General features: G+C 32.3%; 1 protein-coding gene across 10 annotated transcripts; it reads left to right on the top strand.

Moving 5' to 3' along the window:
* The first annotated feature begins 1,614 nt into the window (after positions 1 to 1,614).
* Positions 1,615 to 8,133, top strand: LOC102608688 (pentatricopeptide repeat-containing protein At2g29760, chloroplastic-like). Of its 10 annotated transcripts, none has more exons than XM_015534380.3 (7): positions 1,615 to 1,970; positions 2,307 to 2,388; positions 2,456 to 2,522; positions 2,867 to 2,954; positions 4,731 to 4,797; positions 4,890 to 5,005; positions 5,496 to 8,133. In XM_015534380.3, exon 7 carries the CDS (start codon positions 5,811 to 5,813, stop codon positions 7,968 to 7,970), a length of 2,160 nt encoding a protein of 719 aa, XP_015389866.1. In that variant the 5' UTR covers positions 1,615 to 1,970; positions 2,307 to 2,388; positions 2,456 to 2,522; positions 2,867 to 2,954; positions 4,731 to 4,797; positions 4,890 to 5,005; positions 5,496 to 5,810; the 3' UTR covers positions 7,971 to 8,133. The 10 variants fall into 10 exon arrangements, with proteins under 10 accessions (XP_015389866.1, XP_052299327.1, XP_006491679.1 ...); XM_052443367.1 differs by having other exon boundaries at positions 2,848 to 2,954; XM_006491616.4 differs by lacking the exon at positions 2,456 to 2,522.
* Positions 8,134 to 15,123: the final 6,990 nt, after the last annotated feature.

The raw sequence follows: 15,123 nt of genomic DNA, 5'->3' as shown, positions 1-15,123 counted from the left end.
GTGGTAGAGTAATGTATCAAAATAAATCAAGTGGATATTTGATAATATCCCTTTCTTTCAATATTATTTTTCTCATTTTTATATAGAATAATTTAATATTATTTTCCTCATTTTTATACAGAACCTTAATTATATTAAAGGTAGGGATAAGTTAAAAGATTAAAAAATACGGACTCCAATATAATATATTTTGTTTTGTAGTGTCTGAAATCTATGTTTTTTTTTACCTTATATCTAATTTTAATATTGTCAAAGATTTGTAATTGGAATATATAAATGTATATATAGATAAATATATATGTATATAATTCTTCTCCAATGAAAACATTCTCACTTGAAAATATCAATAAAATACAAAAATACAAATTTCAGTACGTCTGATAATAGTATACTCACTAACTTCATTAAAATAAGGATGTTGTCATTAGAGAGTTACTCTCTCTCTCTCTCCCACCCCCCCTCTCTCGCTCACTATATATATATATATATATATATATATATATACACGCACATATATATATAAAATACTCTAATTTAGGATCTTAAATTTGTATAATTCTATTATTCTATTACACGATGCAAATTACAATTTTTTCGAAGTTTCAATAAAATCTAAAATCCTAGACCAATATATATACATATTTATTAAATGAGAGCATTTTCATTTAATTAAAGTTGATATGCAACTAAAATATAAAAAATTTAAATTTTGATATGTTAAAAATTGTATTTTTTATTTGTTGATAATCTAATATCATTATTTTATTAGAATAAGGATATCTTTAAAAAAAAGTTAAAGAGAAGTTTTATGTATATAAATATAAATTAAAAAATAAAGAATCCTGTGTACTTACTAGGAATGGCAATTTGTTGAGATGGGCTTGGGCGACCTAATAACACAAATAAAGAGTTCGAACTCGATAAAAGGTCTATTTTTTTGCCAAATCTGACCTTAATTGGTCAGGCCCGAGCCCAGCCAAATATTTTTTTTTAATTTTTTTAATATTTAAATAATTTAAATTTACCTTCCCTAATATATTAAAATTAAACATAGAACTTACTGTAATGCATAAGTAAATATAAACGAAAATTATGTCTAATTTAAATAAAAACACAAAGTTTGAATAAAAATATATAGTTTTTAATTATTAAGTGGTCGGATTGGGTCGATTAAGGTCTGGATCAAAGCTCAAAATTTTGGAGACAAATCAATCCGGACTTGATCAAGTTTGATTTTTAAGGTTGATCCCAAATTTTGACCGTTAAGATTGGATTAAAGCTCACAAATTTGGAGACAGATCAATCCGACCAAAATTCAAGTCGGATTTTTTTTCGACCCTAACTTATAGACCCCACGAGCGAATATGGTGTGTTTGGAATTGAGTTGCTTTAATTTTTAAGTTACAACTGTTATAAAAAAAACTATAATTATTAAATAAAAGTTAATAATATATAATAATATAAATTTTAAATAATAATTTTGATAAAATTATTAAAGATATAATTTATTCTTCAACATATAAATAAAAAATTATATTAATATAACTTCTAAACTACAATAATTAATATTTACAAAATACTTTAATACTGAAATTTTTAAATTAGGCTGGCCAACATCAATACCAAAACCACCAAACGCAACCCAAGTATCCAATACGATTGGAACTCCCGTTATCCCTCAAGAAGTCATCTCTGAGACTCTGAAGTTCTGGTCCGTCCTATTGTCCGATCATCGAAGCCCTTCAGAACCTCTCTCTTACAAGAATCTTCATTACTTTTGCTTTACTACCAATCCAATTTCTCGAATCTTCAAACACCATATCCTTAAAGCTTGAATCCCTCATACGTATTCACTAAACAATTTTTTTTCCCGTCTTCTTATTCCTTTTTCTTTCATATATATATATATTGTTTAGTCCAACGCAATACATTTTTCCTCATTTAGCCACAAGGTTCAGAGGAAGCAAAGGGTATGTTAATGTTCTCATGCTCTTCTGGTTCATTTTATGCCGAATGATTTGATTTTTTGATATGGCTTCTTTTTCTTGAATAAGATTTGGTCATTTTGTTCTTCATATTTGTTTCTAGCCATCTGAAGTATGATCGGTTGCTTTAGTAGGTCTTAACTCCATGTAATTAGCTGGGTGGTTGTTGAAAATTCAACCCAAAAGCTTATGCTAACATGTGGGATGTAACTGTAATACCTGAAATGAAGTTCTTTGAGTAGAATCTGGAACAGGCACTGAGGCACACATGGTAGTAGATTTTTTATACAGAAGTTAAAAAACAGGTGATTTTTGTTTCAGGCCATCGTCTGAGTGCAGAATAAATAGTGAAATATTTGATGGTCTCCCTCTATACATTTTTTACCGTGCCTTCATCTAGAAGGTAAATGTTGCTCAATTTGAAGACAATGGAAACCAATGGTAGTAATTCTAATTCTCACGAAAATCAGCATCCAGAGATTTCCAATGATGCTTGCAAAGACAGTTCAACCGAGAAACTGAATTTTATCAACCATGGTGGGTTGCTTTCCTTAAAAATTACAGATTACCCCTAGAAAACTTGTCTTTACTTTGAATGAACATCTGCATTTCCTGTCATGAGCATTAATCTTTGTAGTTTCTAATTGGTAGCAGTCATATAGGCATGTCAGAAGTTGGTATGCTCAGAGTAGTCTTAGACTTGCTAGAAGTATTTATATTAGTATCCTAATTCAATATTTGTACCATGGCCAATTTCGGCTCTTGAAATGAAAATAAAAAATTCATCTTCTAAGATCTATTTATCTTATTGCTTCTGTTGACATCAGTGCTTTGATTGTAATCTTCTATGGAAATAATGTAGGGGATTTTTTTATATGCAGCTGAGATAGCTTGGCATGAGAGGAGAAGACAGTGGATCAGTGATCAGTTTCAAAAGTGAAAGAGAATGCCTAGAGAACCAATTATGGGGTGCAGGATTTGATGGCTTATATACTGATCTTGTGAATTTGTTTGTAGCCATTATTTTACTTCCTTTTCCTTGGTTTGAATTGTTGAAGATATTATTGTTTGAGCCCTCACCTATTAGTTAAAACTTTTGATTAGATTACTTAACATGGCAACAAAGCCAATTTTGACCAAAAGTTTTTGTGTTTGATCCCCTCACATGATTTCATTTGTATTTGTAGTTGCTTAGTTGTCTTTGATACTATTATAACTCTATTTGTTTTCTATCCACACTATTTGGCTTTCCTGCATTAAGCTTTTTGGAAAGTACTCATTTAATAGGAATCTGTCTTTCAAAGATTTTTTTTGGCTTAACTGCATTAAGCTTTTGGGAAAGTACTTACTTAATATGAATCTGTCATTCAAAGATTCTTTTCTTCTTTTTTTTTTGTGGGGGGGGGGGGGGGGTGTTCTCTAATTTATATTAACATATAAAGTCTCCTTCTGAATCTTAATTAGAGCCAGAGGTAAAGAATTGTCTTCAGATCTAATTGGTAAGATGATATCCATTTTGGAATTTTCAAGGAGGACAAGTTTTCATTATAATTGTCATCCAAAATTGACCTTTATGATGGTTAATTCTCTGAAGTTCTAAAATGACACCCACCCACAAACTCACCCAGACCATCTTTTTTTGTTTATTTCAAAAAAAAGAAAAAACAGTTTGTGGTTGACTTGAGATGTGCAACTCCAGCAACTGATAGCTGACATTCAAGACATGAGATCTCTGTTTGTTTGTAATATTATTTTGTTGTTGTATTATTCTGAAACAGTGATAACTCTGTCTATATGAGAGCAGTTGTAGCTGTGAAGATATTGGGTTTTCTTTGAAATTTTTTTTATGTTGAGTGGTACTTGGTTTGCTTTGTCCTCTTGTACGAAATTTGTGTCTAAGTTTCTTTTGTTTACAGCAGAACTTTATAAGTGTGCTTTAGGCTCTAGGGTGTTTGTCTTGTTCGCTTGGATGAATAGAGATGCAGCTTTATTACACAAATATGCATCCTTAAAATTCTGTACCGCCTGATTGGATGAGACAAAGAATAAGTATTAATATTATTAACAAGAGTATCGAAAAAATTTTGTAAGTATTAATAATATTAGTATTAATAATATTAATATTAATACTAATTAGTATTATTAATAAGGATTATCTAAGTATTAATATTATTAACAAGGGTATCAAAAATTTTGTAGAACAAACCAAAAACTCTAGGGCTAGATGAAAGAGTAAAGAGTTTGATATTAACATATAAAGAACATGACCGTACCCATAATAATTTTGGGGATGTACCTGTAATTGTAGCTTCCTTGGTAATTAGCTGATTATACAAGTGCATCTTAGACAAACCTTTAGTACAATTCTTTGATCTTTGTCCACAGATTCAATGCTTTATAGCTGTTCTCTGTGTATCTTTCTTTGGCACCATGTCCTTTCCGTTTGAGAGCTTGTTTTCTATCATGAATCATGATGATGTCTAAGAATATTACACCTTCCCGCATGCCTAGCTTTCGAAACTATAGAGTGTTACACTCATTGAGAGAGTGAACCAAAGTAATCAGTATTGTAATCAGGGACTGAGGTCTTTGTCCCACAACTCATTTTTTCCAATGGAGAGTATTTGCTAGCATTATAATTTCTAGTAGGGTGACGCAGCCGACTGTTTAGTGGCAGCTATACAAGTAATAGGTGCGCACCTTCTTGCTTCCAAAGGAAAATAACCATGGAATCTTCTTTTGCAGCTGGACCACTACTTACGAGGACCTACTTTGTTCAACTGATCCTTTTCACCAGCCAATCCCATTAGCTGTAAGTCTTTATTAGGAAGCACCTTCTTTATTCTTACGTTTGGGTGAACATTGATGTGTACATTCCTTATTTACCATTTGGTGGATTTGCAGGAGATGGTGGATCTTTTAGTTGACAGCTGGCATGAAGATGGCCTCTATGACTAGATGAACTTTCTTGCAAGACTTGCACTGTTTTGATTGGGCAGATTGATGAAGCAAACTTCTAGGTTATGCAAACTTTTACCCCTGAAATTGTGAAATGGTAGTATGGTTGTTATCTTGCTCTTGATTTGATAACAAGAGTCATTTAAGAAAATATTGATGTTGAGTATAATAACATCTAGAGAACCATTGAATTTTGGTGATTCTTGTATATGACTAAGCAAAACGTGTAGAAAAGTATTTATCTGAAGGAAGATTTATTTATTTATTTATTTTCCTGGATAGTCTATCTTATTCCATTTTTGTGATGATCTTCTAAATCTAAATTTGTAATCACCTTAAAAATGAACTGGCAACCCAACTTAGAGGAGAAGAAAAACTAAACTACTTGATGCTGCATGCTGTATTATATTATAGTGAATTCTGGATCATATTTACCGTATTCTCTTTAGTATCACTGATGATGCTGGAACTGTAATTTCACATGAAGTTGAATGAATCCATGAAGTGCTGAATTTTCATTGATAGGACTGCGGTTTCTTGTGTTGGGTGCAGTTAATTGCTGAACTTATTGAGTGAGATGAGACCTTGGAATTCTTGATTGTATTGCTAATGGAAAAGGTTTCCAGTGACAGAAACCACTAGCAGGTACTTGTATTATGGGTTACCCTAACTCAATTGTTTTGCAATTTCCAAGGCATCTTTGCAGAATAAGCTCTGAAAAGGAACTAACATCAGCTACTGGTATATAAAGAACTAGTTACTACTAACATCAGCTACTGGTATATAAAGAACTAGTTACTTATTTGGAAGTGGATATTTCGGAGCTGACTGACTCCATTACCTCATTTAGCAATACTTGTCATTTCAATGAAAAGACTTGTTTTAGAACACTCGTCGCTATTAGCTCTATTAGAATCATGCAAATCCCTCAAACAAGCTCTCCAAATTCATGGCCAAATTGTTCATAGTGGGCTTAACCACCACATCTCCAGCAGCCAGCTCATCTCCTTCTTTGCCTTGTCTGGTTGTAAAAATGGTCTCTTTCGTTCTCGAATTCTTTTCTCGCAAATTGATAATCCGAATATATTTATCTGGAACACACTTATGAGAGGCTACTCTCGTAGTGATTCCCCTCAGGAAGCCCTTGTCCTCTATACGTCCATGCTTTCCAAGGGGATCGTATCACCAAATAACTTTACCTTTCCATTTGTTCTTAATTCCTGTGCAAGGCTGTCAAGCTTCAAATCGGGTTGTCAAATTCATTGTCATATAATAAAGTTTGGGCTTGAGTTTGATCTCTTTATAAGGAATGCTTTAATCCATTTTTATTCAATTTTTGGATATATAAACAATGCCCACAAAGTTTTTGAGGGAAGTCTTGCTAGAGATCTTGTATCATATAATACCCTGATAAATGGATATGCTCAAGTTAAGGAACCTTGTCCTGCTCTCTGGCTCTTTAGAAAGATGCAGGATTCCTGCATCCAGCCTGATGCATTTACCTTTGTAGCAATGTTCTCTGCTTGTACAGAATTAAATGATCCTAGGATTGGAAAGCAGTTTCATGCTGTGGTTTATAAAAACTTGGGTTGCGTTGGTTCTAATATGTTGCTCAAGACTGCTGTTATTAATATGTATGCAAAATGTGGGTTGATGAATATGGCTGAGCGGGTATTTAGTACAATGGGAATGAGTAAGAGTACAGCAGCTTGGAGTTCTATGATATCAGGATATTCTCGAGAGGGTAAAATTGAGAGAGCCAGACAACTCTTTGATCAGATGGATCAGAGGGATCTAGTTTCTTGGACAGCCATGATCAGTGGTTACTCTCAGGTAGGGGGCTTTAGTCTAGCACTTGAACTTTTTGGAAAGATGGAATCACTGGGTATACATCCAGATGAAGTTACAATGGTTGCCGTACTTAGAGCCTGTGTTGGTCTTGGTGCTTTGGATTTTGGCAAAAGGCTTCATCAACAATACATAGAAAATGTTGTGTTTGGTAGGAATATTTTTCTAACTACAGCTGTTATAGATATGTATGCAAAATGTGGTAGCATAGATACTGCTCTATCTGTTTTTTACAAAATACCAAAGAATTTGAAGACAGTTTCTCTATTCAACTCCATTATTTCTGGTCTTGCTCAACACGGTCTGGGTGAGACGTCTATAGCTGTTTTTAGAGAAATGGAGCTGATGGGATTAAAACCAGATGGAGTCACATTTGTGACAGTTTTGTGTGCTTGTAGTCATGGTGGTCTAGTTGAAGAGGGTAAGCAGTTCTTTGAATCCATGTTAAATTATGGTATCAAACCACAAATGGAACATTATGGCTGCATGGTTGATCTTCTTGCGAGAGATGGTCGCTTGGATGAAGCCTATGGTTTAATTCAGAGTATGCCTTACGATGCCAACTCTGTAATATGGCGAGCTCTACTGGCTGCTTGCAGGCTGCACAGAAATGCAAAAATAGGTGAGATTGCGGGGCAGAAACTCCTTGATCTAGAGCCTGATCACGGAGCACACTATGTTTTGTTGTCTAATATGCTAGCTGAAACCTATCGTTGGGAAGAAGCCAGACAAGTGAGGAAACTGATGGATGACTCCGGCATCCAAAAGCCACCTGGGTGGAGCTATATTGAGCATAATGGAACTCTTCATCGGTTTCTAGCAAGCAAAAAATCACACCCTCAAACCAAAGAGATTGAGCTGATGCTCAAAGACATGACCATGAAGCTGAAATCTGCAGGTTATGTTCCCAACACAGTGCAAGTAGTATTTGATGTAGACGAAGAGGAGAAAGAAACGGTTGTGTCTTATCACAGTGAGAAATTAGCATTGGCATTCGGTTTGATCAATTCCAGAAGCAAGGAAACCATAAGGATCACGAAGAACCTTCGCATTTGTGGAGACTGTCATTTGGCCTTCAAGCTTCTGTCAGAGATTTACAGAAGGGAAATCATGGTAAGAGATGCAATCAGGTTCCATCTTTTCAAGAAGGGAAACTGCTCTTGCATGGATTTTTGGTAATGTTCAAGGCAATCTTGCTTGTACAGCTAAAATTGTACACAATGACGGCCTTCACGTGAACAATGTTGTGTTTTGCCAAACTTTTCTTATTGCTGATCAAGATGGCCATAGAACTTTAATTTATTAACCTTTGGGAAATCTATGAAAGTTGTGTTAAAAGCTTTTTCTATTTTTATTTTTTTGATTTTTTTTTTACTCCCCCGTAAAAGCATACGTTTGTTATTTGTCTACTCGGCTGCTAATCTATTTATTATTCAACGTCAGTGTTAAAAGGTTGGCATTACTTGGATCTATTTTGGTTTCTTTTTCTTGTTCTCTTCTTCTAGCATATGTTTGTTAATAATTTCTTAATAAGCTTCCACGTTTTTTCTTTTTTAATTAACCATCCACGTTGAAAAACAAAAGAATAAATTTCAATTGTGAAACAACATTAAACATTTTTTCTTAAAAACAGAGTAATAATACTTACAATACTTGCGAGAATTGTAAGTATTATTATTTCTTTTTTTTTAATTTGTAAGAATAATATAACAAATTTTTTTTAAACAAAATTGTCTTATAGAAAAAATTAATGTAAATTTACGAAATTTACTTATTTTTATTTTATTGTAAAAGACTACTAAAAATAATAATACAATTTGTATTCCTATTTATTCGATGAAAAAAATAAAAATAAAACAGCGTATTTTATTTTTATTGATTTCTTTAGAGGGTTTGGCTACAATGCCAGTGTCAAGCCGGGCTCTCAGCCTTTGGCTGCCATTGGCAATCAAAGACTTGGTGTGATCGGTTAAGAAATTGGTTTCTATACTTTTTTAAATCTTAAATATTAAATTAAAAAATGAAAAAAATAATATTAGTAGTAACAAAAAAAAAAAAGATAAATAAATACAAAAAGAGAAAAATATCATCTTATCAAAATGAAGAGAAAAAAAAAAGTTTATATAATAAAAGACAGAAATTTGTTTCTTATTTTTTGTGTGATGTCTCATATTTAATATCAAAATTTTCATGTATATTGTTACATGTCTCAGCTTCATTGTTCCAAATACTCCCAAAAATTTCTTTTCTCACCCATTTCATGTTTGATGTTCATGTTGTATGTTTAACATCGTCTATCACATGTACTCCGTTGCGTGTTTACGTTGTACTCATGTTTAATGTCTACCATTGCATGTTTAACTTCAATTGTTGCATGTTTCATGCAATTTTTTTATATGTAAATTTCATGTTTCATGTCTACATCACATGTTGCATGTTTGACTTTAATTTTTGCATGTCTTAAATAGAGCCAAAAAATGAGTATTTTCGCGCCAGTTTCATATTTGATGTTCGTGTTGTATGTTTAGCATCGTTTGTTACATGTATCACGTGTTCTGTTACATGTTTACGTCATACTCATGTTTCACATCAACTATTGCATGTTTAACTTCAATTGTTGCATGTTTCATGTTATGTTACATTTTGATCTCATTGTTGCATGTCTTACATAGAGCCAAAAAATGAGGATTCTCTTTATTGTTTCATGTTTGATGTTCATGTTACATGTTTAACATTGTATGTTGTTGTGCAAATTTTATTGTACTCATAAGCGCATGAATCTATTATAGTATAGATTAATGGTGACGAGTGTCGATCTCACGATGAGGCAGATTTAATTATGTGTAAGGTTAATTTTCCAACTTTATATGTAAATTGGTTAGATATGATTTTTGAGCAGTACTGAGATTCAAATTAAGAAGATGGTAGTAATAAATTAAAGATGAAACAAATTGAATAAAATGCTTGAGTCTCTATAGTTACACTCAATATATCACCATCGGCTTAATATTCCTTTTTAGTTCCAATTAATTTATGAGAGGTATTTCCACTTCTCATAATCCTCATTATGATAAATATGATATAAGACACTCATTGTGCCAGGGAAAATAATCATTTACTAAATGTGGTGCTAAGTACACATTTTGCCAGGTGATAATAATCCTACTATCAATAATGTGGTAAGATTGTCCACTAAATAACTTATATGCATTTTCTGTCAACACTGAGTCAAAATGAACCATTAATAATAGAGGAGAGTTTATCCTTAATAAATATAGTGTAAAGTGCTTATCATGCAACTGTGATGATCTTACACTAAGGAGCTAGTATACTTTGCAAAATCTAAACAAGATTATTACTGTCTGTCAGCAATGAGTCAAAACAATCCACATAAATCAAAGAGAGCTTTAGAAAACTTGCCAAATTAATCTCATGGATCATGTTGAGAATTCACCTTCAACTTAAGCTTAAAACTAAATTAGCCACTCATATTAAACCAGGGGAAAAATAGTAATTTTATATTAAAATACATAGAAAATACAATATGGAGAGAGAATTACAAAAAATAAAAACTCAATTTTAGATGCAAAGCTGTTGAATTGAGCAGGAGGAGTCATATATTTATTGATCTAATGGGTAAATCATGATCATCAGATGAAAACAACTCGGATGCTCAGGATTGCACCACATGGCAAGGTTTGATTGGATGAAATACATCCGCAAGGTTGTGATTTCGTGAATTGTATGTAACGTAAATGCAGTTTCGGTCCAAAATATGCTACCACATCATCGGTCAATGCAAAAGTCAACTAGCATTGATTTATTGTATTGCATGTATCGTAAGCTCATTTTCGGTCCAATAGGATGTTGCCACATCATCAGTTGACGCAATTGAATGCGACATCATCGCTCAATGCCATGTCAGCTAAGCCCCCCCAAAATCTTAAAATTATGATTTTACTGTTTATACATTTCCTAAGGTTTTGAGTTATTCTAAACTTAAAAAAAGCTATATGTTCTGCTATCTGATTTTTGGCTAATTGTGAAATGACCAAAGCACCTCTGAACCACATAAAATACTCAAATTATAATAAAACACACACAATAAAAGTTTAAAAGTTTAAAGAACTTAAATACATAAAATTAGAGTGTAAAATGATGATTTTGCCCTTTATAAGTGTACGTTCCAACCAACTTATTGCTAGTCCCTAAACCCAAATTGAAATTTTTTTTTTTTTTGCTATTGTGTTTACTTCTTCAATTATATTAATGATAACAATTAAATAAAAGTATATGCATTATTTCCAGCCTCGAAAATATCACTCACACATGAACCGTTTACACAAATTAGTTAAATAAACTAATGCAAAATGATAATTTATTAGAGCTATATTAATCAAGCCACTTTCAAGAATAACATGTCAAATCCCAAAATCTCTAGGATAAGAATGACACTCTCAAAAGAAAATAAATATGATAAAAACAATCACTTTTAAGGAAGGTAGATTGAGAGAAAATAATAGAAAAACGATATTACACACTCTCACCAAAATGAAGGAATAATGTCCATAGCTTAAAAAAAAAAATTGGTCTCAAGTTAAACAAATTACTAGTCAAACCAATAATATTAGTTGTATGTATTTGTATGCATCACCACATCTTTCAATATGAATTTACCAACTTATATTTTAGACTATAGTTCCTTAAAATCAAGAAGGAGTTTTACTAGGATGTAACGTAAGACAGGAAAATAGCTAACAAAGGAGGGATAATTGGAAAAACAAAATATACGTTCAAGAAAAAAATGGAGATCTTTTGGAAATTGAAAGGTGCTTTTATTTTTTTCCTCTTTTTTTATTATCATACTATATATATATAGAAAATATTTACAAAATGGAAGATTAAATCTAATTTGCGCTTCTTACTACTGCTACCATCATTAGTTGACCAATTTGATGCAAAGGTCCTGGGATCTGGCTCTGGTCTGTAAGCTTGTAAAAGATCAAGTAACTTATTAGCAGTAGGAGCACAAATAAAAAGTTTTTTTGCTGTGAATGGAATGAAATGATTCTTAATTGTATAGTCATAAAAATTATTAACAATGAACAAGCCGATGAGTTTTTGATGAATGTTCAAATGGGCCCATGATGTGACTGCAATCAGTGCCTTTAGAGTTGTAATATCTCATGGTAAGAAAATAAAAGCATCCGCATAGTTTAACATCTCAAATATTCTTTCATTGCATACTTGAGATGACTAACTCTTCTTTAATTGGTGAGCTGGGTAGACATCTCAGAGGTTTTAGGGCTTTTAGGAAGATACTGAACACTTGGCTTCTTTTAGTGTAAGCAGCTTCTAAGACAAGTCTTGAGAACCCTTAGTCATCTCCTCTATTTACTATGCATATTTTCTCTCTGCTAGTACTCGACCAAGATCTATAGCTGTTTGAATAAACTCTTTGTATTTTCAATAAAGAAAGCCAAGAAACACACAAACATTCTTGAATTATCTATTCAAAGTTGCTACCATTAGAAAATTCTCAAAAACTAATTGTGAGTTGTTTGAAAAAGAAGTTCATATTTGGAGATCTTAGTGACAAACACAATGATGCGTAGTTGTAAAGAGGATGATGTGTTTGTTAAATGACATGCGAAGTTTGTAGTTCAACAGTCAAAAGTAAACAATAAAGAAGACTAACGATAAGTAGATTATAAATCACATCATTAGAAGCAATAAATACAAATGTAAAAGGATAGTAAAATAAAAGGATATGTATTGGTAGCTGGAACTGTGACTCACATTTTCCTCTGGCTTTATGTCCACAAACGGCTTGAACGCCCTCTCTAGGTTGAAGATAGATGCGAGGTACAACTTTCTCACTTGAATGTAATATAATTAATTTTTAGGCTAACAAATCCCCTAAAGTATTAAAATAATGATAATAATAATAATATAAAATATTTATGATAATAATAATATAAAATATCCCTTTCATTTTCCATATCACGTTAGAAATTCGATCCTCTTCTATTCTAAGTTATAACATCCAATAGTAAAAAAATCCTCAAGTTAGTAGAAAAATTGAGGATTTGTTGAAGTCATATTTAAGAGGCAAGAACACTTCAACTGCAACGCAAGGGCAGTTTTTTTATATAGACTTAAATCCATCATTAATTATTTCTTCATCTTATGATTATTACTATGATGTGATTGTTTATTATTTAATCTTGATATGGTTCGCTCTGCTGCCTAAATTCAAATTTAATTCTTTTTTATCTATCTTATATGCCTATACTACAATAATTTATTATTTAATCTTTATATGGTCGGCACTACCACCTATATTATAGAGTGTTGTTCTTAAAAGTTTTGTATGGTTAGCTTTGTTGTATATCTAGGAACTTACACGTTGTGACATAGGTTGCACTGAACACATGCATCTAATGTTAGCATGTTAAGATTACTTTACGAATAAAGAAGACATTTTTTAAAAAATGGGTTGTTGTACTGCCAAGGTGATGAAGTTTCCGAAGAGGGCAAGCCCTTAAGGCTATGTAAAGAATAATGTTTTAGAGATGGCGATACGTAACACCTAAAAGATCAACTATTAATTTAGGCCCAAGGGCTTGTTGTTTTAAAGAATAAAAAGTGCCAACCTTATAATGCAACATACCTAGGCCCTAATAAATTTGTTCTATATTTCTTAGTTTTCCTTTTTTTTTTTTAAGGATTTGATGTTCATAAGGTCATCTTTGTGTATAATAATTAATATTTGCATCACAGTGTTATCTTACGAGGCATTAGTTCATGTAGTATTTACATTGCAAGTCAAGCTGGCGCCAAGTCCCAATTGAGATGAAGTGCATATAGGCATATCAAACCATAGGATCATGATGGGTTTACCTGTATTTCTATAAAGAATAAATATCTTAGGTTCATTTACATAATAGCAAAGTTTTTGAAACATATACTAAAGAGTCCTTGTGTCTCTTACATTTTGTAACGAAGTTTGTGCATGTTAGTTAAAACTTTTTAAGAATTCGTATTTATAATAAAAAGTAATGAGATTTTAAATATTTTGAAATAAATCACCTAATTTTAGTTATAGAAGTAAGTGTTACAAATTTGGTTTCAAAACTTAAGGTCTAAAGCGATTCTTTAGCCCGTCTATATACACAAGTTGAGGGAAGGACAACGACTCGACTTTCTAGTAAGAATTTGGAATTAGATTAATTGTAAATCTTATATTTGATTTGTATGACACGTCATATTTAGATAAAAACTTGTTGGGATGTCGAATGCTAAGTTAATAGAAGCAGAAGAGTGAGACAAACTTCAAGAGAACAATCTACAATTGATCGACATACAGACATTGTGGCATGACTTTTAGAAAGGGAAGTTAGAAGAGATGAACATGCTCAGGCAATACAAAGTGCAGAGAACAAATTTAGAAACCCTATTACAGTAGACCAATGGTTGTGAACCATGGAAGGAATGATAAAAGTAGCCAAAGTACCGAAGGAAGAAAAAGTCACTCTTGTCTATTTTATGCTGCGAGGAGCTGCAGAATATTGGTGGGACTCTATCAAACAATTCTATAATGAAGCAACGATGCAATGGAGGGAATTTAAAAAACACTTCTATAACGAATACTTTTTAGAGATTGTTCGCTCAGCCAAAATAAGAGAATTTACTTATTTATAGCAAGAAAGGATGCTTGTGTTAGAATACACTAAAAAATTTGATGAGCTCTCCAGTTACGCCACACATATGGTTACAACAAAATACTTAAAAAAAAAGACCAGTTTATGCAAGGATTGTGCAAAGTCCTCACAGAAGACTTAAAGTTGGCTAAGGTTCATGATGCTTCCTTTAATGAATTCATTGATTGTGCCTTGTTAATCGAACAAGCAGATGAAGAGGAAAAGGAAGAAAAATGAAGGAATAGAAGAACTGTGGACCAGGAGAATTTTCTAGCTAATCATGGAAAACAACGTTCAAATAACAAGAAGAGAAAGTAAAAACCAACTGCCCAAATCAAAATTAAAACAAGCGCCAAAAGAATCATTAGAAAGAATTCCTACAAAAGCCAAAGTGAAGTTAGTGTGGAAGAACTCATCCTGTGAAATGTCGAGCCAATACAAGAACATGTTTCAAACGTGGAAAAGACGGACACTTCATCAAGGAATGTTCAAAGAATAGTGTAAAATAAGAAAAGGCTAATGCTTAAGTATTCACACATACCAAAGCGGATGCGGAAGGAAACCCCTCAGTAATATCAAGTGACTTATCTATTTCTAATAGACTTAGGAGCTACGCATTCATTTGCTTC

The sequence above is a fragment of the Citrus sinensis genome, chromosome 6, assembly GCF_022201045.2.
Source record: "Citrus sinensis cultivar Valencia sweet orange chromosome 6, DVS_A1.0, whole genome shotgun sequence".
In the NCBI taxonomy this organism is placed as follows: Eukaryota; Viridiplantae; Streptophyta; class Magnoliopsida; order Sapindales; family Rutaceae; genus Citrus; species Citrus sinensis.
The sequence above is the reverse complement of the archived record's forward strand: the minus strand, read 5'-3'. Positions and strand labels throughout refer to the sequence as shown.